The sequence below is a fragment of the Magnolia sinica genome, chromosome 1, assembly GCF_029962835.1.
Source record: "Magnolia sinica isolate HGM2019 chromosome 1, MsV1, whole genome shotgun sequence".
Lineage (NCBI taxonomy): Eukaryota > Viridiplantae > Streptophyta > Magnoliopsida > Magnoliales > Magnoliaceae > Magnolia > Magnolia sinica.
In genome coordinates, this window is record NC_080573.1 from 93,835,229 (window position 1) to 93,860,955 (window position 25,727).

The 25,727-nt window shown below is 39.5% G+C and overlaps 1 protein-coding gene across 3 annotated transcripts; it reads left to right on the top strand.

The window, feature by feature from the left end:
- The first annotated feature begins 5,474 nt into the window (after positions 1-5,474).
- Positions 5,475-25,233, top strand: LOC131251724 (glucomannan 4-beta-mannosyltransferase 9-like). 3 transcript variants are annotated; one of them, XM_058252647.1, is made up of 10 exons: positions 5,475-5,627; positions 5,974-6,458; positions 6,590-6,688; positions 7,788-8,040; positions 14,568-14,678; positions 20,164-20,300; positions 22,266-22,379; positions 22,787-22,986; positions 23,515-23,709; positions 24,625-25,233. In XM_058252647.1, the coding sequence occupies exons 2-10, from the start codon at positions 6,129-6,131 to the stop codon at positions 24,785-24,787; spliced, it is 1,602 nt and encodes a 533-aa protein (XP_058108630.1). In that variant the 5' UTR covers positions 5,475-5,627; positions 5,974-6,128; the 3' UTR covers positions 24,788-25,233. The 3 variants fall into 3 exon arrangements, with proteins under 3 accessions (XP_058108630.1, XP_058108639.1, XP_058108622.1); XM_058252656.1 differs by having other exon boundaries at positions 5,516-5,627; positions 5,977-6,458; XM_058252639.1 differs by lacking the exons at positions 5,475-5,627; positions 5,974-6,458; positions 6,590-6,688 and adding an exon at positions 7,455-7,622.
- The last annotated feature ends 494 nt before the right edge of the window (positions 25,234-25,727 follow it).

Below are 25,727 nucleotides of genomic sequence, written 5' to 3' on the forward strand. Positions count from 1 at the left end.
TGAAGCAATGATTCATCTTACATGCATATCTAGCATTTATTGAACATCACTATTGATATGTTGGGTGTAATATAAATAAGTAGAGCAATCGTATCTCTTGGGTGGAAGACTCTAAAATCAGTAAGTATGACAATTGTGTCCCTTGGGTGAAAGACCCTAGAACTCACTAGATGCTTTGGAATCTCCTTTGTGTATGACATATGAGTATAATTGTGTGTACGGACATACGTCAGAGGTACAACTGGAGCAGTTGTCTGACTAAATAATATATAAATGAATTCATCACCATAAGGTACCGGTGCGTGAGCCTTAATGCAATGTGACCATCTACTTGGGTACGATATTGTAAGATATTACGGATATTATTTATGAGAACTCATGAAAAGCATCACATGCATAATATATTTACGATTCTACTGCTTAAATTCATATTATTTTATTATCTGTATTATATTTTTCTCTTATTTATAAAAATTTGATATAATATGAACATTTAAAATTTTGAGTATGAAATGATCCTATTAGGCTATTATGTTCACCCTATTTTAAAAAATGCAAAGGTTCAAAGGTGAAATACTACGAGCAGGCAAGACTCTACTATTAAAAATTTTTTTCTTGAAAATTAGGTTTAGTTAAAATTTCAATTCAAGTTTTGTTCTTTAGGTTTAGTTTGAATTTCAAATTTCGATGTAGAAAAGAAAACTATCAAGAAAGTTGAATTTAGTAAATATTATATTATTTTAATAGTATTTTCCTTTTAGATGAATCTGAATATCTATTAAATTTAATGGAATTATGTGAATTGTAATAAATATCAATATATCAAACCTTATGAACTTGAGATTCAAGTCCCAAATATCTTATTTGGGTACCCGAATTTCTTGGTGTGACACCCTAACTATGGGCCCACCATGATCTATGTGATTACATTTGCACCATCCATTTGTACTGAAAACTAAATTTAACGCATGATCTAAAAAATAATGTAGATCCAAATGTCAAACAGACCATATTATAGGAAATAATAATAAATAACCATTAAAAACTTCTCATGGACCACAAAAGATTTAAATCAAGATGATATTTGTGTGGTTTCTTCATATAGGTCTTTGTGGCCTTATCAATAGGTTGAATGGAAAATAAACATTTCGGTAGACTTCATGAAGTTTTTAATGGCAGGGATTCAATCAAGACTAGTTTCTCTGGTGTAGTCCACCTAAGATTTGAGCATGCTTCATTTTTGGGTTTATACCTTAAAATGTGATTTCAAAATGGTTCGATAGTGTGGATTTAAGGCACATACATCACTATAAGCCCCACCCATCTTGGATCCACTGGGGATCGATCCAGCTGCACCGCAAAAATAATGGAAGCGGATTGGCTGGTGTACCACACAACACCGATCTGGCTGGTGTGCTGACGTCACCAAATTCTGTGGGTCCCATCATAAGGTATGTGTTATATCCCAACCATCCTTCTATTTGGAGAGCTCCTTGTAAGGCTTGGGCCGAAAAATAAGACAGATCCAAAGATCAAGTGGATCAATACTGAAAAAAGCAGTGGGTATTGAACGTCCACCATTGAAAACCTTACGGGGGTCACGGAAGTTTTGGATCAATATGATATTTGTTTTTCTTCTTTGTACAGGTTCGTGTGATCTTATGAACTGATTGGACGGAAAATAAATGTTATGGTGGGCCCTGCGAATATTTCAACGGTGAGAATCATTTGTGGTGTTGTCCACTTAAGCTTTGGATATGAATTATTTTTGGGTTCATGCTCTAAAATGATCTCGCAAAATGGATGAACGGTGTAGATATAATAAATACATCATTTCGGGGGCCATGTAACTTTGATCTCCTTTGCACTAGACGTATCCACACCAGTCGGATCGGTGGTGTGTGGTACATCAGCCAATCCGCTTCCAAAAACAACAGGCGCGGATTGGATCCTGCCAACGTCTCTAGCCCCAAATGGGCAGTTCTGTGAGCGGGCCCACGGTGATTTATTTGTTCATGTAAGCCGTCTATCCCTTTTCTCAAATCATTTAAAATTTTTTATTTATTTTTATTTATTTTTTATTTGTTTATTTAAATAGGCAGATCTAACGCTCAAATGAACCACACTACACATGAATCTTGCATTTAATGATTGGTGCATTTAATGCAACCAAGCTTATTATTTGGTGTGGTCCACTTGAGTGGTGGATCTGCCTCATTTTTTTAATTTAAATCTTAAAATGATCTAAAAAAAGTGATGGACGGCTTGGATAAACAGATAAATCACGGTGGGCCCGCCCACAGAGCTGCCCGTTCGGGGCTGTAGCCCATTACCGCACCTCTATTTTTCAAATTCTACAAATACCCTTGTCATTTTATAAAAAGACCAACATATCTCTACCTCTTTTAAAAGCTACAAGTAGAGATCCCTCGGCATACGAGCAGCACACCTACACGCAATAATTAGACCTACTCCCATTCCCAGCATCAGAGAAACTGAAGTGCATCTAAAATAAGTATACCTTGATGCTCTGGTAGGGTGTGATGGTCCATACGTAGGCACTAAGAAAACTACACGTGGCATATGAATATATCAAATAAGACTGACCAAATTATAGGCCCTAGTTTAAATCGATCATAAACAAAATTTGACTGATTTCAATTTATCTAAATAGCTGACTGGTGGACATTTTTAATGGACGGTTGAGATGAAAGTTATCTGATTAGCAGAAGTTTTTAATGAATGTTTGAGATGAGAAATATCTGATTGCAGTAATCAAAGTTTGGGATTGCTCAAAAACTATGGTTTTAGATGAATGCGCATTAAAAATGGCATCTTAGATTGGAACAATTTAGAGATATTTACTACTGTAAATGCCACCTTTTACCCGGCGTCTTTTCCTAGCGCTCCTAAACTTTATCAAATCATTCCATATTGACACACCATTTGCAGGTGAAAATACTCTTACATTTACAACCCATAGCTAAGGATTATAGCCATAGCCATATGTATTGAGCCACCATGGTTGTAAAGGTATTTTCTACTGGAAATAGTGTTTTCATATGGTTTACTTTGGGAAAGTAAAGTTTAGGAGCGCTATGAAAAGACGCCGGATAAGAGGTAGCATCTATAATGGTCAATTTCTCAACAAGCTAGATAGAGTAATACATTTCTATTTTCCATCTGTCCTGTGTATCAACCATCGCCAGAGTATCAAGGGCTTGTTTGGGAGTGTGGATTTGGAACCCCCCATATTTGAAACCCCGTGGATTTGAAATCCTTGTATCGTGTTTAGTACCCTGGATTGGGAATCAAATTTAATTCAAAAGTAACTATGAATGATATATTTATAGGTGTTTGAATGTAATTGTTTAATCAATTTTAATATTTTTAATTAGTGATGTATGTAATGTTTGATACAATGGTTGTAATAAGCCCGCTGAAACATATACTTTGTCCAAAAATAATGAAATTTCAACTCTCAAATGGGCCACAAGCACTAAATCATGTTTGAGTGACTAACCAACAATTTTTAGTTGTTAATTTACATGGACAATGTTTGGATGGTGATATCATCATATTAAAGAAATTAGAGTCATGTAATTGGTAACCTAATTGTTTTTAGATATCATTAGTGGGTCATGTGCCTAATAGAATAATAGTATGGTGACACATATGTTACACATGCAACTATTGAGAAGATTTTAAGTGTAATCGAAGTTTTTACATTGGATTTCAAACCCAGAATTTGAAACCCCCCCGTTACCTCATGCTGGCAAACAACCGGAGGATTTGAAATCCCTAGTGCCAAACGCACCCCTTACAAAGATTACCCCGCTGATGTTACTCGCACGAGTTAGATGATAAAGTAGCACTATTTTGGTGCAGCATCGGAGAGATCTGAACCATTCGAGAGATGAGTACGATAGAAAACTGCAACTGCCACGAAAATAAATCTGGTCCACTGATCACGAAGACCAAAATTTCGTTGGGAAAGCTGACGGTTGATGAAAGCACTGTCTGTATGCAATGGGGCCATCTGGATCCCACCAAATAAGTTACCTTTTTTTACTCACAGAAGTAGCTATGTGACTTATTTCAAATAAGTAAATTTAGTTTATAATTAGTTATAAATAACTTTTTATTTAAAATTACTTGATCACTTAGTTATTATTATTATTATTATTATTTTTTTGACCTTTTGTACTTTTCATAAGTTGTCGAAGAGAAATGAAAGAGAGAAGAAGCTACTGATGCAACAAGAACATTGTTTGTAAATTTAAAATAAACTACTTATGCAGTAAGTAACTTATCTTAAGCAACTTAAAGAACTAAAAGCTCCCTCTAGTGTATATCTACATGCAGAATGATTTAAGTGGTCTGATTATTGCACGTGGTGGCACTATCCAGATGATGAGTGGCCCCAATTCCTCACAAGTGTGCCGAGCTACGTCAGCACGTGCACCGCGTGTCAACTTCTCCACCTCACTCGCCGTGACTCGCGCTGGCGACCCTGCGCAGCTGCCGGAGAATTAAACTCGGCGAGGGTATTTTCGTAAATAAATAATAAATTTTGGCGGGTGTAGCTCTTGCGAGTGCGAGTGTACTCTTTTATTGTTGCTCGACGGAAAAATGATTCGATACAAACGATGTATGATATGTTAATATACATATATTTCATACTACCAAAGTATGATATTTGACCAATATCTAATCCATGAAAATAATGGCCATACTGTGATAATTATTTTCTATGAAAATGAGACTCGTTCACTTATCAACCATAACACACCACCAAAAATCAATAAACAAACAGTTTTAATTACTTGGGTATAATTTTGAGGCCTATCAATGATTGATTCTGTATTGTTTTAGTTTTTATTCTTTATAATTGTGTGATCCACCTTTTAAACGGATTGGATACTCTAAAACTAATATAATTTACGGGAAATCAGTGATATATGATAAGTTCTGGTACAGCCACTGTTTCCGATTATCTCTCTTCTCGACGTGTGTATGGAAAGATTTTGGTGATTTTTGCGGTTGGAACTTACTACCGGAAGCGGGGAGAAAGAGGATAAATAAAGCGGAGAACGCTACGTGGATTCACGGGAAGAGACTGGACAGTTGAAACGCTGCACGCTTGACAACGTGGCATACGTACATGAATCAGGACCGTTCACTAAGCGCAGTCCACATATAGAACGCCATGCTTTTCAATTTAGGAAAATCCAATCATTAGGTAAGCTAGATAGTCGAAAGATAATAACCAACTGTCTATATTCAACACACATGCGTCAAACAGGTAATGTTAAAACAGCCCCAGCTGTTGGACGGCTTAGATTAAGTGGGCCCGGATTAAACTCTACTGTCGGATCGCTTCAGCATTTTATAAGTGAAAATGCAAGCACGTCATTTCGCCGGGATCTGACGCCTTCTCGCCGGGTTTCGTTCGTGTGGTGCTTTTATTTATAAGGGAAGATTCACAACTGTTGAAGTGTCGACTGCCTTTAAAATTCGTTTGAGAGAGAGGATTTTCATTCTCTTTCTCCAGGCGAGATAACTCTTATCTGCTACTGTTTGGAGTTTCATCAGTCACGCTTGCTGAAAGAGGAGCAAGTTGGCTGGTGGGGAATTTTTATTTATTTTATTTTATTTTAGATAGTAAGATCTGAATTGGGTTTTGTTTCTTTTGTTGAATTAAGATAGAAAAAGGTTAGATTTTTGGTGAAATTTTCTTCCTTTTGCTCTCTTTTGTTTGCTGCATTGCCTTTTTAATAGATGTGCGGATTTTTTTTTATTTTTTATTTAAAGGATGAGTATCTGAAATGGGTTTTTTATCTTTTGATTAGAAAACAGTTGTGTTTTGTTTTTCTTTCTTTTCTTTCTTTCTCTGGAATTCTAGTTGTGTGGGATGGTTTTTGAGCGATTTACTGACAGTCCAGCTCTGACGCACTGTCTTGCGTAATTCAGCAGCAAAAACGCAGCAAAGATAGAAGTTGAAAGAAAAAGGGAAGGAGAGATTCGTGCTCTTTTCGCAAAGGAAAGTGCTTTAAATACATGCAGATCTAGGGTGTTTATTTCCTGCCCCTGATTTCAGTCCCTCTGTTTTTCCAAGAGATAGAGCAATGGATCGTCTTTCTTCGACGGCTTATCTTCCAGAGGCTTTTCAGGGGACGAGAGATGACGTTACAGAGCAAATAGGCTTGATTTGGGAACAGATCAAAGCTCCTTTGATTGTTCCTCTGCTTCGAATTGCCCTTTTCCTCTGTTTGGCAATGTCTGTAATGCTGTTCATAGAGAGGGTTTACATGGGCGTCGTGATCGTCCTCGTTAAGGTCTTTGGGCGAAAACCTGAGAAGCGTTACAGGTGGGAGCCGATACGGGACGATGTCGAGCTAGGAAATGCTGCCTATCCGATGGTTCTCATCCAAATTCCTATGTATAATGAAAGAGAGGTCCTTTTTCTCTTTCCCCATCTCTGTTTTCTGGGTTTTCTATGCGTTCCTGCAATCTGCATTGCTCTGTTTTATTGATTTTGATGTGTTCTTCTTTGATGTTGTTGTTGTTCTTGGGTGTTATGATGCAGGTTTACCAGCTCTCTATTGGAGCTGCATGTGGGCTTTCATGGCCATCAGATCGAATTATAATCCAAGTGCTTGATGATTCTACAGACCCATCTGTCAAGGTCAATACAATCAGATCCATTAATGGAATACACCCAAAATGCAAAACAAACAAAAAAAGAGAAGGAAAAAAAAAAAAAAAAACTCAACTTTCTTTCAAAATTTTAGATTTTTTAATTTCTGTTCTGGGTTTTGTTTTTCATTTCTAGAGCAGATTTTAAGATCCTTAAATCTAAAAAAAAAAACGAGAGAGAGAGAGAGAGAGAGAGAGAGAGAGAGAGACAAAACCCAATAAAGTGAAGAAATTGCAACTTTTTCCTTCACATTTATTTAAGACGATGTTTTTAGATTTCTGATAAGAGTTTTATTGTCTTTTACTGTTCTAGATTCACAAAATCACTAAAATGAAAGAAAAAAGTAATTTTGTTTTCTTTTCTGTGAAAAATACGAGGTTTTCTTTTATTTTTATTTGTAATTTCTTCTTCAAATGAATCCCAAACAAGAAAAAATTTGCACTGCTACTCTTTACTTCTTTCCAAACTATGAAGTTTCATGTTTTCTTCTGATTTGTTATCTTTGTTTTTGCCTTTTCCTCTTCCAGTCCCAGCTATTAATGTTTTTATTCTAACCAAAAATAAAAATAAAAAATTGCCAATCTCCTCTATAGCTGGTAATCCGTGCCTTTCTTCTCTTTTCTTTTGTATTTTTAATTTCATATTTTTGGGGCTTTTCATCAAAACCAAACAAATAAAAACAGCCAAATCCCAATGTCATCTATCAATGCACTTCCTTCAAATGCCCATCAATGAAAACCACCAAAATCAGAAAGGAAAAGGGGTAAAAATGCATTTTTATTTCTCAAACTCCAAGTTTTCTCATTTGGGTCTGCTTTCTTTCTCATTTTTCTTTACTAAATTTCAAAAAAGACCTCATCTTTTGGTCTTTTTTCCTCTATTCCTCTTCAAATTTCACCTATTCCTTCAATCTGTCATCTGGGTATTTTCTCCAGTGCCATTACTCTCAATTAAATTCCTAAAATTTCTACAAATTTCTTCAATTTCTCATATGTTTCTTCTCTCCAATGCCATTTCTCTCCATCGAAATTTCGACATTCTTCTTCGATTTCTCACATGGGTCTGCTGGATTTTTTTTCTTGGGCAGGATTTGGTGGAGTTGGAATGCCAGAGGTGGGCTAGCAAAGGTATCAACATAAAGTACGAGATCCGCGACAACAGAAACGGTTACAAGGCAGGAGCTCTCAAGGAGGGAATGAAGCACAGCTACGTCAAGCACTGCGATTTCGTCGCCATCTTCGACGCTGATTTCCAGCCCGAACCAGATTTCCTTTGGAGAACCGTCCCTTTCCTCGTTCACAATCCAGAGATTGCACTCGTCCAAGCTCGCTGGAAGTTCGGTACGTCTATCTCATCATTTCCAGCTAATCTCCTTTAACTATAATTAATTACTGTCATGATTACTAGTTGCATCCTCTCATTCATGACGTGCTGCCAAGTGGGACCCACTTTTCATTTATCCCAACTTTTGATTTTTGAACCAAAATCCCTGCATTGGAAGAATTCTGGCCCTTCCATTGGTGGTCAGTAGATGACGGCTAATAGGATAACCATATTAACGGCTGGGGTAGAGATATGATCGTGGCCCACAAATGGTGAGGCTCAACCGTTTGGATCATTTTATAGTAGCCCCCATTTGTAGAAACTACGGACTGGATGCTCTAACTGTATTGTACGGCCTTTTCTACCTGAGCACTGTTTTTTTTTTTTTTTTTTAAAAGCACCTAGGCACTGTATTTAATTTTATTGTCGAACTGCGCTAGCGTACATCGCGCTAGATATCCACGGGGGTTAGTTTCGCAAACCGAGAGCCACGTGAGTGGAAATTTCATGAGATCCAACCTGTCCATCCGGTACAATTCTTCATTTTAACCGTTTAAAACAAAAATCATGATAATCTAAAACTAGGATAGGGGACACTTAGTAAATTGGAAGCGGATTGGCTGGTGTACCTCACACCAGCTATATAGCTGCTGTATTGACGTCAGCAAGTTCTGTGGGTCTGATCACGAGGTATCTGTTATATCCAAACCGTCCATCCATTTGACGAGCTCGTCTTAAGGCTTGAGACGAAAAATAAGACAGATCTAATTATAAAGTGGACCACGCTACAAAAAGCAGTGGGGGAGTGAACTTCTACCATTGATACCCTTTTTGAGGTCACAGAAGTTTTGGATCATTATGAATTTCTTTTTTCCTCTTCATTAGGTATTTGTGACCTTATGAATAGATTGGATGGAAAATAAACTTTATGGCGGGCCCTACAATTATTTTAACGGTGAAAATCATTATCTCCGCTGCTATTTATGGTGTGGTCCATATGATCTTTGGATATGATTCGTTTTTTGGTTAATGCTCTAAAATGATCTCTAAAAATAGATGAACGGTGTAGATATAATAAATACAACACTGTGGAGCCCATAAAACTTTGATCTCCTTTGAACCGTTCGTACAACTCGGAGCTGGAGGAGCGTCAGTGCTCGTCTACAGACTACAGTGCTAATTTTTTCGTGAAAGAATACCCAACATTACAGTATTAAAACTAATGTAGTAAGTACTACGTGCATTTAATGTTTTAGGTATGATTTTATTTTATTTATTTATTTATTTTTGTGTGTGGTGGCCCATCATCATTGAATCAGCCTGATTTTTGAGATAAGGCTAGAAAGGAGTACTTTATCCAATGGACGACATGGATTTTACGTTCTTTCCAACTGTTTAATGCGAGGTACGCAGCCGTAGTCCATTTCATCTCTGTTCAATAATTCATTTCCAGGTCTCCTATTGGTGGACGTGTGTCGGTGGTGGCCTTTTGAGTAAATAAGAGATGGAAACATTGATACTCTCGCAGAGTACGGATCTTTTGCGTAAATAATACAGCCAAACATTGATAGATACTCTCGCATAGTAGGAATATCCACACAACGTACACGTGTGGGTGCATATAACCCAATCTAAGCCGTCCAAACCTTTGGGCCCACTATAAATGGGTGGTAAACCAAACTTTGAATTTCTAATTGATGGCTAGAATATCGACATTTTTAATAGAAAACAGATGAAATTCATCAAGGGTTGAGATCTTCCAGTCAATCTGTACTGAGTCTGTTCTCTATTCCATTGAGACCCACTATCGTCACCCGTTTTGGATTAAGGTACACCCATCCACGCCGTGTGCTCCTACTCCTCCAGCCTCTTGAGGAAACAAACGGTAGATCAACCACCTTCTTACGAGGGCCCACCACGGGCATATAATGGTCAGTGGTTGGCATTGTCGGATGATGATCGATTGGATTTTGCTGTTAGCACATGTGATTTGCTGTCCGGTCCTTTTTTAAAAAAATATGTAGATCACTCATCACAACCGTCCAATCAGCATGAGCTTGCACTATGGCCCATATATAGTGAGTCCACAGGATGAACGTTCCAAACGCTTTGCACGTGTGTAGGTAGAGGGGTAAGCAGAGGGACCAAGCTCCTTTGTTTGATTGTTATGCTTGTTGAGATTAGAAGAGGTGTTTCATAGTCTGAAATTGATACTTTTGACAGAGAAAAGTGTCGGTGGTTTGGCTTTTCATACCAAAATGTTATTGTTTTCTCTGGCTGGCGATACCCATTGCTGTGATTGGGAGAGTTAGATTTCCTGATCCAGATGGGACCCATTTCACGAATCCGGACGTGGACAATGGTCCAGTCCAGTTTGATACGTCCAAGCACGTGGGATCTGAGCTGTGAAAAATGTCGGACATGATGTGATGAATAATATCCATAATGCATGATAGGACGATCCACTCGACATGTAGGCAAAATCTGTATGTTGGGTCAGATTGTACGGTCGTCGATTGAATTTGATCAATGGTCATGAATGGATGGTAAGGATTACCTGATAGAAGCGTAAGTAAGAACCATCCATGATGGGCTCAACTAATTGTTTATTAGAACTATTTTGTATTAACGATCGTTACCCTACATTTTATATTTATATATTAATAATCAACTATTTTTATTTTATGAATGGTTGGAATCACCCGATTAGTGCTTTTAATCTCTGGACGACTGCGGCAGGGCCTGCCACGTGAACAATCCTACTCCCGTCAGTGTTAGACACGTGTACGGTTTTTGGTCAGGGAAAACTTCTCTCTTTTTTTCTCACGTGGGAAACTGGGAATGCGTAGAAGCATGGGGGGCATGAACGGCCGGTGCGGCCATGCTTTGTTGTGCTTTGTAGGAAAGTAAAACTTCCATCATCCTCTTGCATTGCGTGATCGATCATACACAGGCACTTACAACTTACATGCAATATAAGTGATCCAAATTAGACCGTCCAAGTTATGGATAATAGTTTAGATCCATCTTGACCGAAATATTACTCTTATTTGGATATACAAGTATCAGATTGGTTGATATTTATTGATCGGCTAAAACGGCTAAAATGAAAATATGGTCTTAAAATAACAAAAAGTGTACTCCAATCGAAGGGTATCATTGCTCAACACTGTACTGGCCATGGCCCTGTTTGGCAGTGTGGATTCCGAACATGGATTGGGAATCTTCTAGAATTAAAATCCTTCAATGGTGTGTAGCGGCCTGCATAGGGAACCAACTTTAATCCAAAAGTAGCTATGCATGGTAGATTTACAGGGGTTTGAATTTAATTATTAAATTAATGTTAATAGCTCTAATTAGTGACATATGTAGCTCCAATCAGTGACATATGTAGTGTTTGACATAATAGTTGTATTACACCACTGCTTTGCATGAAAATGATGAAATTCTAAGTATTGAATAAGCCACAAGCACAAGATCATGTCCACATGACTAACCAACAATTTTAACCATTAATTTACATGAATAAAGTTTGGATGATGTTGATCATTATATTAAAGTAATTAATGATGATGTCATTGATAATCTAATTATTTTTAGATATCATTAGTGGGCCATGTGTCCAATAGAATAATAGTATGATGACACATATGTTACACATGTAACTATTAAAATGATTTTAGGTGTAATCCAAGCGCTCACCTTGAATTTCAAAATCCCTCTTGGTGGATTTCAAACCCTCCGTTGCTTAATGTTACCAAATAACTATGGGATTTGAAATCCCCTCAAATCTCCCCAGATCTATGGTGCCAGACGACGCCTAAGAAAAACAGCGTGTTCCACAATTTAGTTGGTTTAATTTAAGTTAGTACTTGTCATGTTTACTATTTCTAAATTCCTGCGTACCAAGCACAATATGCAGCATCTTGTCATGTTTACTATTTCTAAATTCCTGCATACCAAGTGCAATATGCAGCGCGCGCGCGCGCACACACACACTCAGTCTTTTCTGTAAACCAAGTGACCGACGCCGAGTCCTTGGGTTTTTCAAGCTTCGTCCTGGATTTCCAGGATATGATTCTCATTTTTTGGGAAATGTTAAGGAATGGCCCAAATTATTAGTGGGAGGTTTTCGAAGGGCAGATTTTATCGGAGAAAAGCACCAAAAACCCCCTCAACTAAGATTTCCAGACTAGAATGCCCACATGTGTGAACAGATTGTTCAATTTTTGCTAGGGAATGTTCATGGGTGGACCCCACCATTTTGAACGGCCTTAGATGTCACATGAGCATGCCACGTAGGCAGGTGTCCAGCTTGGTTGGTTCTTCATCTCATTCACAGGAATCAAAGGTTTAGATTGTCTCGCAGAGGATATTTTGCACACGTTCCATCCAACTTTGTGGCCCATCCGTCAAAGATCTGGATCATCCAGTAATGGTACACAGCTGTATGAGAAATCTGATTGGCTAGAGAACGTACCCACTAGATTACGGTCCAGATTTTAACGTCCATGTGGGGTCTAACTCCTGAAATGGACCGGCCTGATTTGGTGGTGCAGGGAATTTTCTTGGTGGGACCCACATATTGAATGGGCTTGATCCTACACATGGTAGCTTTCTCAGTGGCTGTGGTGTGCATTGCTACGGTTTTGTGTATGTGACCTCCACTCCGGACATCAGGTGGGCACTTCCTTTTTAGGCCCTGTAACCAAATTCATACCCAACCTTACGGGTGCACAAGGTGTCTATTCCATCCATTCCGTTCATGACGATCGACACAACTGGATGAATAAGCCCTATAAAAATCATCTTGATTCAAAACATAGGTGGGCCACATGATATGATGTTTTGGAGTGAATTAACGTTGTTTCTCATGGTATGGCCCATCTTAATTTCATATGGCGTTGGTTTTTGAGGCTTACGGTAAGAAGAAGAAGTCTCACCTGATGGACGGAGTGGATGTTTTCGCAGAACACGGAGTGCTACACATCAAAAACAAGTATTGTAGAGGATTCTAGAGCCCGATCCCACGTGCTAGAAAATATGGGGACAGGGCTGTCATTTGTGTGAAAGATGCCGCTAGATTGTTTTTCTGACCATCTTGTCCCTGGCGAGTTGAATTTTGGCTTCGGAGTATGTTGGGGCAATAGAAGTCGATTGAAGGGCATAGGAAGTCAATTTTTATTTATTAATATTATTTTTTTACCTCCCTTCCTCACAACCATTTAAAATAACATAAACGACCCTTGACCGAATACCAGCCAATCACACTAACACTAACCGATATGGAAAACAGTAGCTTGGATGGACTACTTCATGTAGACGAGATCCACCCCGTCTATCAGGTGCGCAGCCCCATGCTAGGTCTTGATCCAGAGAATCACACTGATATAAAACTCAGGTGGGCCTCACCATAGGAAACAACCTAAAATCTGCCTAAAACTAATAAATTCACGTGGTGTGGTCGACCTGAGTTTCAGAATAGTGTCATTTTCATTGAGTACCTTCATCATGGTGAGAGGAGTTGTATGAATGAATTGGATGGCATGTATAAACCATGGTGGGTCCCATAGAAACTAATGGTGGGTGTCCCATCACAACTCTTCCTTTTTGTGTGGCCCAACCGGGTTCTGGACCGACCCAATTTTTGGCTCACAAGGTGAACATGAAGCAGCAGACCTGATGGACAGCTTGGATCTCAACTCTCATGGAACTGGTGATTGATAAATGGTGGCCACGCTCACCATCTCTATGCATCCACAAATCCACTGTACACGTGGAATGCATGTACCTTAATCAAGACCGTTTGAACAACAAGATCAACTGTAGATGGTGGGGCACGATTTATGAACACCAAACACTTGATTTTTTTTTTTTTTTCTACACTTGTACAAAATGGTGGGACACGATAAATGAACATCCCCCATCTGGTATGTGCACTTCCACGGCAAGTAGAAACTAGGAACATGTTTCCGTGATCAGAGCCGCTCATCAGGCAATTGCTACTTTGTCTATGCCATATCTCAAAAACCTGGTTAATATGATTATCAAATCTTCCACACTTGTACAAAATAAACGAATGGTTAGGAGTGATTGACCAATGGCCTAAATTCTGTTTACACCTGTGGCCCACTTGATGATCATATTTTCAAAAAAATTTCAAACATCATGAATCCATCAGGGATCGCTTGATGAGCGGCTCCAATCTCTTACACGTGCTCATCATTGGATAGCATTTCCAAAAACCTTGTGGATCTCACTTGTGCAAGTGACAATGGAGAAGAATCTGGTAGTTTGAAGAACCGCCAGGTTACATGCTTCCATGTTCAATTTGATCAAAAAATTGGTATCCATCCATTTAAGTGGGGCCTACCTTGCCAAATAAATAAGTGGTCTTGATGGTCTCAATCAACCAGAACCATCCACTTAAAAGAGTAATGCCAGTCTTGCTGTTATTGCTGTTATTGTTGTTTTGGTTGCTGGTGCTCTTATCTTGTTGTGGTTGGGGAGTTGCTGACTTGTGATTTTCTTGCTGGCAATGCAGTTAACTCGGATGAGTGCCTGATGACAAGGATGCAAGAGATGTCACTGGACTACCACTTCAAGGTGGAGCAGGAAGTTGGCTCCTCCACCTATGCCTTCTTCGGCTTCAACGGTTAGTTTAAACGCAAGCACTGTACTACCAAATATGTGTAGCAATCCATTCCATCCAAGTGGTGGACCCTAAATAGATTGGCCACACCTAACATTGAGTCAGACCATTGGCTGTCCACTGCTCAATGCTGTGGCCCTCTCGATGAGCAGAACAACTTTCTTTCCCTTCCTGGCAATCCTCATGGTGTGGTCCACATTTTCTCACAGTTCATAAATCCTACGGGTGAAATTTTGGCTATTTGATGGTTCCTCTTATAAGACTCTAATGCAAGGACATTTTCACATCGGGCTTAAGTGGGGTGGCCTGTGAGATGTGGTGGCACACTCGGGGTGGGCAACCTGTGTGAGGCGGAACGCATGTGATTTGGGGGCCACGAGGGGGCGGAACGCATGTGATTTGGGGGCCACGAGGGGGCGGAACCCATGGATTTGTGGCCCACAATGAGGGTTCAGCCGAGGACCTAACCCGTGAATGTGGGGCTTGGGCTATGACATAAAGGGATTAATTCACCATGCTCTATCAGTTCAAGCTTTTAGAACAAGTGGTTAATTGTCCTGCATCGGACTCTCCACATGACTCGAATGCACACCTGGATGTCTGAGCATTGTGCATCCATTTTCCATCATCATTTAAAGATGGTTGGCAGGAATTTCGCAACATTTCAAAATTTAAATTTAAAAATATATTTTGAAATGTATGTCAAGGTTCCCACTCACCCTTTATGCACGAATGGAGGAAAACTCTGATGGGGACATCTCACGCACACGGACGCCCCCCTTACGCATGTACAGGGAGGAGGGCCCCACCTTCGATCCGGATCGATGACGACATCCATGGAGGGTCTCCTAGTTAGAGGATTATGTTTTGGTTCCTTGGGGTGAACCCGATCATCATGTGAATCCCGTCATTGGATCTCATGATCGTGGCCCACTACTTAGGTGACTTAAGACTTTGAGTTTTGCTTATTACCATTATTAGGAATATCATGAATGGTTTAGATTGCATTGATTAGCTGTTCTTTTTTATTACTTCGTCTTTCAGTAATAGTATGCGCACATGGCGTGGCTTTTGGAGTATAGGTTTTTCTTATAAATAGGCAACCCTTTGTAGGATTTTTTCATTGAAGATGATTAATAAAATTTTGCGTCTTCCTGCTTCTCTAATTCTTTGAGTTGTGGAAATCTAATTGGGTGCGAAACCCTCCCTTCTTCGAAGGGCTAATTACCGTGGTGCGAAGTCGCACCCATTCCAAATCGCCCTCATCTCCTACCCTCCATATTCCTTATCTTTTACAGGCATCCCCTCATCAAATCCACCCACGTTTGCAGAGAATCTTTCCCTTACAGTAGATTTCCAGAATCTGGCCTTGCAGGACGGCCGAAACTTCAGCGGAGTACCGCTTTCAAATCGATCATCCGTTTGACTTGAAATTTAGAGGGAAGGTGGCCCAACCCTGGCCAACCAGGCCCTAGTTGACCGATTCCAGAATCGTGGGCCCCACACACGCACAGGCTGATCACAGGTTCCCTCTCGTCTCTATTTGACTCCTCCCTCGCCTTGTTTCTAAAACCCTAATCTTATATCATCTCAAATACTTAAGTTCTATTTCACTTTTTCAACCCTAGGGTTTCCCTAATTGAAACATGTGAATCCATTGGATTGAGGAAATATTCCTATGCATGTGTGGATGAATCTACTATACTTTGAGCATTGTTTGGTATATAACTTTAATTGATCCAGCCCTAACATGTGTAGGCCTCGACCCGTATAAATTTCCCTTGATTAAGTGCTTGACTTTATGTGGGATGTGGAATTTTGTGTGATTGTTTTGAACTAGTATGATCTAAAACCTGGAATCTCGCATATCATGTTTAAAATTTCACGTCCTGCATCAAATTTGGTATCAGAGCTTAGGTTTTTCATAGGGGAATGCATTGCATGTTTAGGGTTTGGTCTATTCACGTTTAGTTTGCATTAACTCTCATCATAGAGTCCTATAGGATCATTTAGTCCCATTTAGTCGCATATAGTTGTGTTAGAAGGTCTTTGAGTTGAGGAGTAGTTGTATGCCCACACTTACTGGTCGCGGTTTTGGGTTGCACCCTGCACTAAACATGGAGCAATTACAAGAGTCAATGGACAATATAACCCGACAGTTTGAGTCTTTGGGTAGGCGCTTGGAATAACGTATTGACTAACACTGGGATTAGCTTAATGTGTGCGTTACCCAACTAGAGATATCCGCCTGGGTAAACCCCACCATTGGGGAAGATGCCCAATCTCAGGTTGGTGGTTAGGAAGATAGACAAGGGAATGGGGCTGACCAAAGAAACAGACATGGGCGCGCACCCATGTACCCACCCCATAAGGGGCATCATGATTATTATGACGCAGATGCACAACTCCTCAAGAGAGTTAGAGTAGAGGCCCCTACATTTAATGGCTACTTCAACCGTAAAGTTTTTCTAGATTGGTTAGCGGATATGGACCATTATTTTGAGTGGTACGACATGTCGGATGTTCGTCGAGTCCGATTTGCCAAGATGAAGCTTGTAGGTCAAGCAAAGAGGTTTTGGACTACTGTGGAGCGAAAGAAAGAGAGGTTGAGAGAACCCCCAATAGTCCATTAGAGAGAAATGAAAGAAACTCTTAAGGAAAAATAGCCTTTCTCTTGTCACTTGAGGTTGGTTGAGGAATCGGAGTCCAAGTCTAAGCCTTTCCATATTCTAAATACTAAAGACTTTGAGCGAGAGACTGAGTCGGACTCGATGGTGTATGCCCTTGTGGCTAGAGAAAGTGTACTAGAAGTTAATGCCGAGTTACCCACTGAGAAAATTACGGTAGTGGATGAGTTTCGTGATGTCTTTCCCGATGATCTACCGGATGAGCTTCCCCCTGTGGGGGATATACAACACACCATTAATTTAGTCCCTGAGGTGACTCTACCAAACTTGTCTGAGGTGGTCAATAGGAGTCTGGAAAATTTGCTCAGGTGTTTAGTGGGGGAGCACACCAAGATGTGGGACACCGCACTACCTATAGCCGGGTTTGCATTTAATAGTTCTATTAATAGGTCCATAGGTTTAAGTTCTTTTGAAGTCGTTACTGGTTATAAACCTAGGAAGCCTTTTAATTTTTTCCCTATGTTATTGTCCCATAGGCCATCAGAGTCCACAGATTCCTTTGCGCATCACATTCATTCATTGCATCAGGAAATCAAACGAAAGATCACTACTAATAATGAACATTACAAACTTTCTGCAGACTAACATAAACATTTCAAGGAATTCAATGTAGGGGACTTTGTGATGGTCCACATCAGGCTAGAGTGGTACCCACAGGGAGCTGTTCATAAATAACACGCGTGTAGCACTAGACCATTTAAAATTATAAAACGAAACGGTCTTAATGCGTATGTGGTAGATCTTCTACCTTCCATGGGAATTAGTTCCACATTCAACGTATAGGATCTAGTTGCATTTTAGGTGACCACTGATACATTGTCCAGCCTGTCACCCAACCACCCTGATTCCCCAGACCTTTCCCTTGATCCCTGGTCCCCTCCCGACCCATCTTCCCAGCCTCTACCTCTCATACCTACCCTTCCCACACCCAGAGAGTAGATAGAGGATATTCTGGATCATCAGATAATATTGACGTCAAACGTCAGATCGCAAAAGTCCCTGTCAAGTGGAAGTCACGCCCAGCTTCAGACAGTACGTGGCTCATTGAGGAGAAGCTTTAGAGACTTGATCCTTACATCTTTGAGTGGTTTAGGAGTTTCATTTCTCTAGTGGCGAAATCTTTGTAGCTGGGGAGAGTTGATGAGGACATCTTGCGCACACGCACGCCCCCCTTATTTATGTATGCAAGGAGGACCCCACCTTCGATCCGGATTAATGACGACATCCATGGAGGGCCTCTTAGTTAGAGGATTGTGTTTTGGTTCCTTGGGGTGGACTCAATCATCATGTGGATCCCATCATTGGATCTTATGATCGTGGCCCACTACCCTAGGTGACTTAGGACTTTGAGTTTTGCTTATTACTGTTATCAGGAACATCATGAACAGTTTAGATTGCATTGATTAGTTGTTATTTTTGATTATTTCGTCTTTAAGTAATAGTATGTGCACATGGCATGGTTTTTGGGGTATAGGTTTTTCTTATAAATAGGCAACCACTTGTAGGATTTTTTTCATTGAAGATGATTAATAAAATTTTATATTTTCCTGCTTCTCTAATTCTTTGAGTTGTGAAAACCTAATAGGTTGCGAAACCCTCTTTTCATCGAAGGGCTAACTTTTATGGTGCGAAGCCACACCCATCCCAAATTGCCTTCATCTTCTACCCTCCATATTCCTTATCTCCTACAACCATCCCTCATCAAATCCACTCATATTTGCAGAGAATCTTTCCCCTACAACAGATTTTCAGAATCTAGCCCTGCAGGAGGGCTGAAACTTCGATGGAGCACCGCATTCAAACTGATCATCCTTTTAACCTGAAATTTGGAGGGAATGTGGCCCAACCCTGGCCGACTAGGCCCTAGTTAACTGATTCCAGAATCGTGGGCCCCACACACATGCGGGCCGCCATCCACGCACGTGTGTCAGGCCAGTTTGCTGTCCACAGCGCGGGCTGATCACAGGTTCCCTCTCATATCTATTTCACTCCTCTCTCGCATTGTTTCTAAAACCCGAACCCTAGATCATCTCAAATCCCCAAGTTCTATTCCACTTTTTCAACCCTAGGGTTTCCCGAATTGAAATATGTGAATCCCTTGGATTGGGAAAATATTCCTATGCATGTGTGGATGAATCTGTTATCCTTTGAGCATTGTTAGGTCTATAACTTTAATTGATTCAGCCTTAGCATGTGTAGGCCTCGATCCGCATAGATTCCCCTTGATTGAGTGCTTGACTTTATGTGGGATGTGGAATTTTGTGTGATTGTTTTGAACTTAGTATGATCTAAAGCCTGGAATCTCGCATATCATGTTTAAAATTTCATGTCCTACATCAAACTCTAATACTCTAGTAGACTGTGAAGAATGATTTGCAGGAACTTAAGAATTACTCAGAAATTGTATGCATGGCATACAAATAATTTAAATTAAACTGTCCAAATTATAGATCCCAGTTAAGACGTACCCTGAACCAAAAGACTATTGTATTTGTAGACATTTTATTGGATAGTCGCAATTGAAAAATAATCCAACGGTCCTATTTCAACAAACAAGTTTCTACAAGTCCCAGGTTAGGATTGTTCAAACAATCTTTTTTCTGGACAGTGACTTAGCAACAATGGGTTTCCACAATTTATGCCATGTCTACGATTTCTGAGTGCATGTGTGTAAAGGGTCCGTCATACTCTGCTAGAATATCAAACAACTGCCCTTTATGGATGATGGGAGATAACATTTTCTCAGCGGATGTTTGGCACGCACAATATTTTCCCTAATGATATTCTTATTATTATAATAGGGACTGCGGGAGTATGGAGGATAGCGGCAATCAGTGAGGCTGGAGGGTGGAAGGATCGGACCACAGTTGAGGACATGGACTTGGCCGTCCGTGCCAGCCTCAAGGGCTGGAAATTTGTTTACCTGGGCCACCTTAAGGTATCATGCATCCATTGCTATTGTATTCTTGGACAAGACTGTGTTGATAGTTCACCAGCATCTTTTTAAAGGACAGTTACCCATCGTAGTCATGTGTAAGCACACCATCCAAATCTTAGGATCCATTACGAATGGAGCACAGCCCAAAAATCACACCGATTGAATGATCATATCCATTCAATTGGTGGCTAGCAAGTGGAAAATTGAAATTAAATTGGCAAGTGGTCAAATATTATGGAGGCAGTCAGTTGCTTAAGATGAATGTGTAAAACACGAAAACTCAAGTCCAGTAAAAAAATCAAGTCGAATCGAGATGAGCTTTTCGAAAACCCATATCAGTATTTCAGTAATATTTAATATTTTAAAAATGTAAATAATAATATAAATAATGTCTGAGTTGCTAAATTGAGTCTGAGTTCTATCAATTTTTTTTGGTAGAGTTTTACCCTTTTTTTTTTTAGTTGAGTTGAGTGTTTTTTTTTTTTTTGGAGTTTTTAAACTATTTTAAGATCATTGCATTTATGTATTTTCAATACACAGTCCACCCACAAGCAACCCATTATTTGGACAGTCCAGATTGCCATACATGTGTGGCACGTGTCCAGTGGACAAGGCACAACGGTTTAAAAATGGTGCTGACCTATTTCAATAGTCTGGCTGCCTGTATGTTTCCTTAGACAGTACATTCTGAAGAACTGGATTAGGCAGGGGTTCACTGTGCAATACCTGTCAAATAGCATGATGTGTAATCACTGCATCTGTGTATTACATGGAAAATGGCGTGCTAAATCTTGACCGTTCAAAATTACTCAAAGTGAATGATCTAGTGGTCCTATCCATATATGTCCCATATTTCAAAAATTTCATTGAAGCTGATGATCCTCTCCACCAGTTTTTCCTCTTAAAAGTGGATAGTATATGTTATCTTCATTTTTACATTCATTTCGTTGTACTGTTCATATGGTTAAGAACAGTCAAGATAGTCCGTTTGTGTTAAGATGGTCTATTCATATGGTCAAGATTATGCTCTTGAACCTAGGGATATGCAGTCTCATTGGACATTCATGTTGTACACGTGGAGATCTGAACCATTTTCATGATTGCACTAATGCAGGCCCAGTCAGGTCCACTGTGGGGCCCATTCCACTTAAGCCCATTTAGGCTCTGTAGGGCCCAACCAGATGTCACCCATAGCCCACCCTAGAGCCCAACATGTGCTGATTATTTACAAATTTAGGGTCCTAAATCGAGTGTTGTAATTTAGTATTTTAGGGAGATATGGGGAGCTGATTTGAAGATGTGATTGCTATGATTGAAGATATGGGTTAGTTTTAGAGATATAATTACTTTTAATTTTTCTTTTTTATTATTAGATTTTTACCATATTAAGGAAAATTAGACTGGTTGGAAATAAATTGTAATTGATTTGAAATCAATCTTTTAGTTGGGTTTTTTAATTAAAAATTCATTTAGGATATTTGCTGGACACCAATCAAAGGGTAAGGATTGTCCCATCAAGAAATTATTGAGAGGGAGGTCCATCCACAGTTGACCTATCAACGGTATGGATCATCAAACCATGGGATCCACTAGTACAAACTAAAAGCTCAAGGATGATATGCAGATCCTTTGGTTGAGGATCGTATGATTCCTCAATTTTTAATATAGCTCATCCACATTGCCCACAATTTGAATGTTCTTGATCACAGCACATGTATATCAAATGTATAGTAATCACAGTCAGCATAAGTGGTCCTGTGGATCACTTATCCAGACTATGGCCCTTAAAAAGTTCATCAATGGGACAATGCTAGCCCTTCAAATGATAGTTTGAAAAATAGACGGATACAAATCAGCAATGTGCACATTTACAGACAAAAAGCCAAAGGTTGGATGATCTACAATCTTGTAGATTAATGTATATATCTATATGTTAGTACGTTACTAATTTTTCATTTGTCGTAGGTTAAAAATGAATTGCCAAGTACTTTCAAGGCTTACCGCTATCAGCAGCACCGATGGTCATGTGGGCCCGCGAATCTTTTCAGGAAAATGGCAATGGAGATTATAAGGAACAAGGTAAATACTTCTTCATCTCTCTGTTTTGACTTTGAGAGTCTGAAGACTATGGGTATCGTTATCCAGTCATAAAAATGACAATTTCAAATGATTCCTTTTTCTTTGTTTGTTTCTGAACTAGCCTGCCCTTGCCTCATCCACCTAGTAGTTGATTGTGTTTTTATACACCTTTCTTGGTATTAATCCGTCCAAAAGCTATATAAAAAATTTATAGAAAATTCTCTCTGTTCTTAAGAGATGCTTAGAATTTAAAGGAAATGAACTCTTTCATGTTAATTAATTATATAAAAGAAGGTGATCATGATATCTTTGAACTTGAATGTAGCTTTTCTCGATGGGTATTTTGGTGTTGGATTTTTGGACTTGCGTGCTTCTAGGAAATGTAAAACTTCTTTTTGGTGCTGCAGAAAGTATCTTTGTGGAAGAAAGTTCATGTGATCTACAACTTCTTCTTCGTTCGGAAGATTATAGCACATATTGTCACCTTCATTTTCTATTGCGTGGTAATCCCAACGACGGTTCTTGTTCCTGAAGTTGAGATTCCCAAGTGGGGGGCAGTTTACATCCCATCCATCATTACCCTTCTCAATGCAGTTGGAACACCAAGGTATTAAATCCTTGCAAGATTTTCCTTTGTTTTGTTTTCTCATCAGCAAGATTGAGTGTGTATTGAAGCAGAGGTATTTTAGGATACTCGATTGAATGAAATGGCTCTTTTTTGTTCACACAGCAACAACACAGGAGGGAACCTATTAGTAATCTGGGTCATTGACCCAGTTGACCCCATGACTGGATGGGTCATGCCAGCCCAATATCTCCTGTATTAGATGACCTTAGCTATCGTATGATAATGGACAATTTACAATCAATGGGGCTGATTGAAGCTAGATTTCTGGTCCTCTTCCATTCACCTTGGGGCCCACTATATGAATGACATAAATTGTGTTTCTTGGGTTAGCAGATGCTTTTTTTTTTTTGAAGGAGACAGATGCTCAATTGAATATTGTACTGCCTCATCAAAGCTTCATTGAAGGAGGGATGTTGGCTTTCGCCTTCATCTCAAGAGTTTCGATACTTCTTTTAAATTTCTATTTTGTTGTCCTCTTGGGGGTTTTTCAATCCATCAATGTCGCAGGTCGCTCCATCTACTGGTATTCTGGATCCTTTTCGAGAATGTTATGTCTCTGCATCGGGCGAAAGCGACAATGATTGGTCTGTTGGAGGCAGGAAGGGTAAACGAATGGGTTGTTACAGAGAAACTAGGAGATGCTCTCAAGACGAAGCCAAGCATCAAAGCAGCCAAGAAACCTCGATTCAGGATAGGGGACAGGTGAACTCCATTCCATATCCATTCATTTATCACAGTCGAAATAACCTCCATTTCCACCTGAAAATGTTTATTCTTAGGTTTCTTAACTCTGATGTATTTCATGTGAGTTAATGCATCAATCATTAAGTGAGTTTAGTAACTCACCAGGGAACAAAGAACAGTTGGAATGAACATGTCATCACTACCATATAAATCCCATAAGCTTTAGGCACGTGCATTTCAGGGCGAACTCGAGCATGTTGGATCAGGTTGATGGTCAACCCGAGCCCAACCAACCTCAAGAGGACCCAACTCGCAATTTGACCCGACTTGAATTTGAACCTGAGTGCACAACCAAAGTCCTCTATACTCTACCAACACTAACCAACCCAACCAAAATACATGTGATACTTCCCAATCTGAACCGAATTTGTTCAACCCGAACCCAACCCTACTTCAAATCAGGTTGGTGGTTTCCAACCCAAACCAACCTGGGAATCTTGACAACCCAACCCAACCCGACCCAAACTCAGGTTGGGTCAATCAGGTTCAGTTGACCTGAATCCAAGTTTCAGCCCTGATGCATGGTGCAAGCCGCTATAAGGGGACAATTTTCTAACCTTAAAGGTGTGTTTGAATGCTCAACTGAAGTTAATCTCAAACATCCAGTTTTATCAGGTAGTCCTCAAATTATAATATTATCTTCTACTAATTATAGCGAGGAAGCAACCCTCAAATTGGAATTCATGCCAATTTCAAGCCAATCTTGGAAGTAACGCGATTGCAATTTATTAACGGTGTGTTTGGTTGCACCAATTTCATGATATTGGTGCAACTAAACTCACCCTAAACTAAAAATTGCAGTTCAATTCAGGAGCGCTTCCAAATGGAGCCCAAGTGTATCTGATCTTGATTCATGGTTTATGATTTCATTAGGCTTCATGTCCTGGAGCTCGGCATCGGAGCCTACCTCTTCTTCTGTGCGTGCTACGATTTCGCATTCGGCAAGAACCATTATTTCATATACCTCTACCTCCAGGCCATCGCATTCTTCATTATGGGTTTCGGCTATGTGGGAACCTTCGTCCCCAACTCATAATGCATTGACCTGTCATCAAATACAAACTCACCTCGTTGGTACTCATCTCCTTTCCATATTTTCTCTTCGGCACATACATAGATACATATAAAATGGTTCTCTTCACAGGGTTCTTTCACATTTGGTTACTGTGCTAGTTTGTGAAAGAAAAAGACCCACCTTATTCTTTTATGATGGAGACAAGTATTCATTACATGCGATGAAGGATTCCATTGTGAATAATCAGAACCATGAAAGTAGCAAAATGTATATTTTTGTTTTGTAATGGATTTTATATTATATCATATAGAAGAGAAGAAAGAAGAAGAGCTATGCAGAAGTAGGAATAGCAGCAGCATTTGGGTGTTGAACTTTCTGTCCATGGATTGATGTAAACAACTGTGGATGGACTGTAATTGTGTGAGAGGAGGGAAATTTTTGAAGTGTGTTTTCAATATCTTTGTTTCTGTTTTCTGTCATTTGTTAGAATGAAATGGACCAATCCTTGTAGGGAGATGATACCATCAAACCGTAGGGCCAGAGGAACGGAAATATGGTAGATTCAACTCTCCCTAGTACATGTGGCACGCAGGATGTCTTGGTCACAACAATCTGCCACCTACGATCAGACTAATGAGCTGCACAGGTGGTCCATTGAGATTATGGACCGCACGTGGGGTTGTTTCGAATAATTGAAGATCAACATTTGATGGGTTGATCATGTGGATTATCATTCTCCCAAAACTATAGTTTTTGAAGTTCATTCAGTAATTTTTTTTAGAAGTTGTATTAATTTGTGGTGTTCATTGAAAAGAATTTCCACAAATTCTTTTCAATAAGGATTTCTACACTTGCTGCATCAATTTTGGTATCAGAGAAGGTTCCAATCCTTGGAAATTTACCTCACATCTTATTAGAAAAGAAAATAAATAAATAAATCTAGTTAAAACTGTTTCTACAT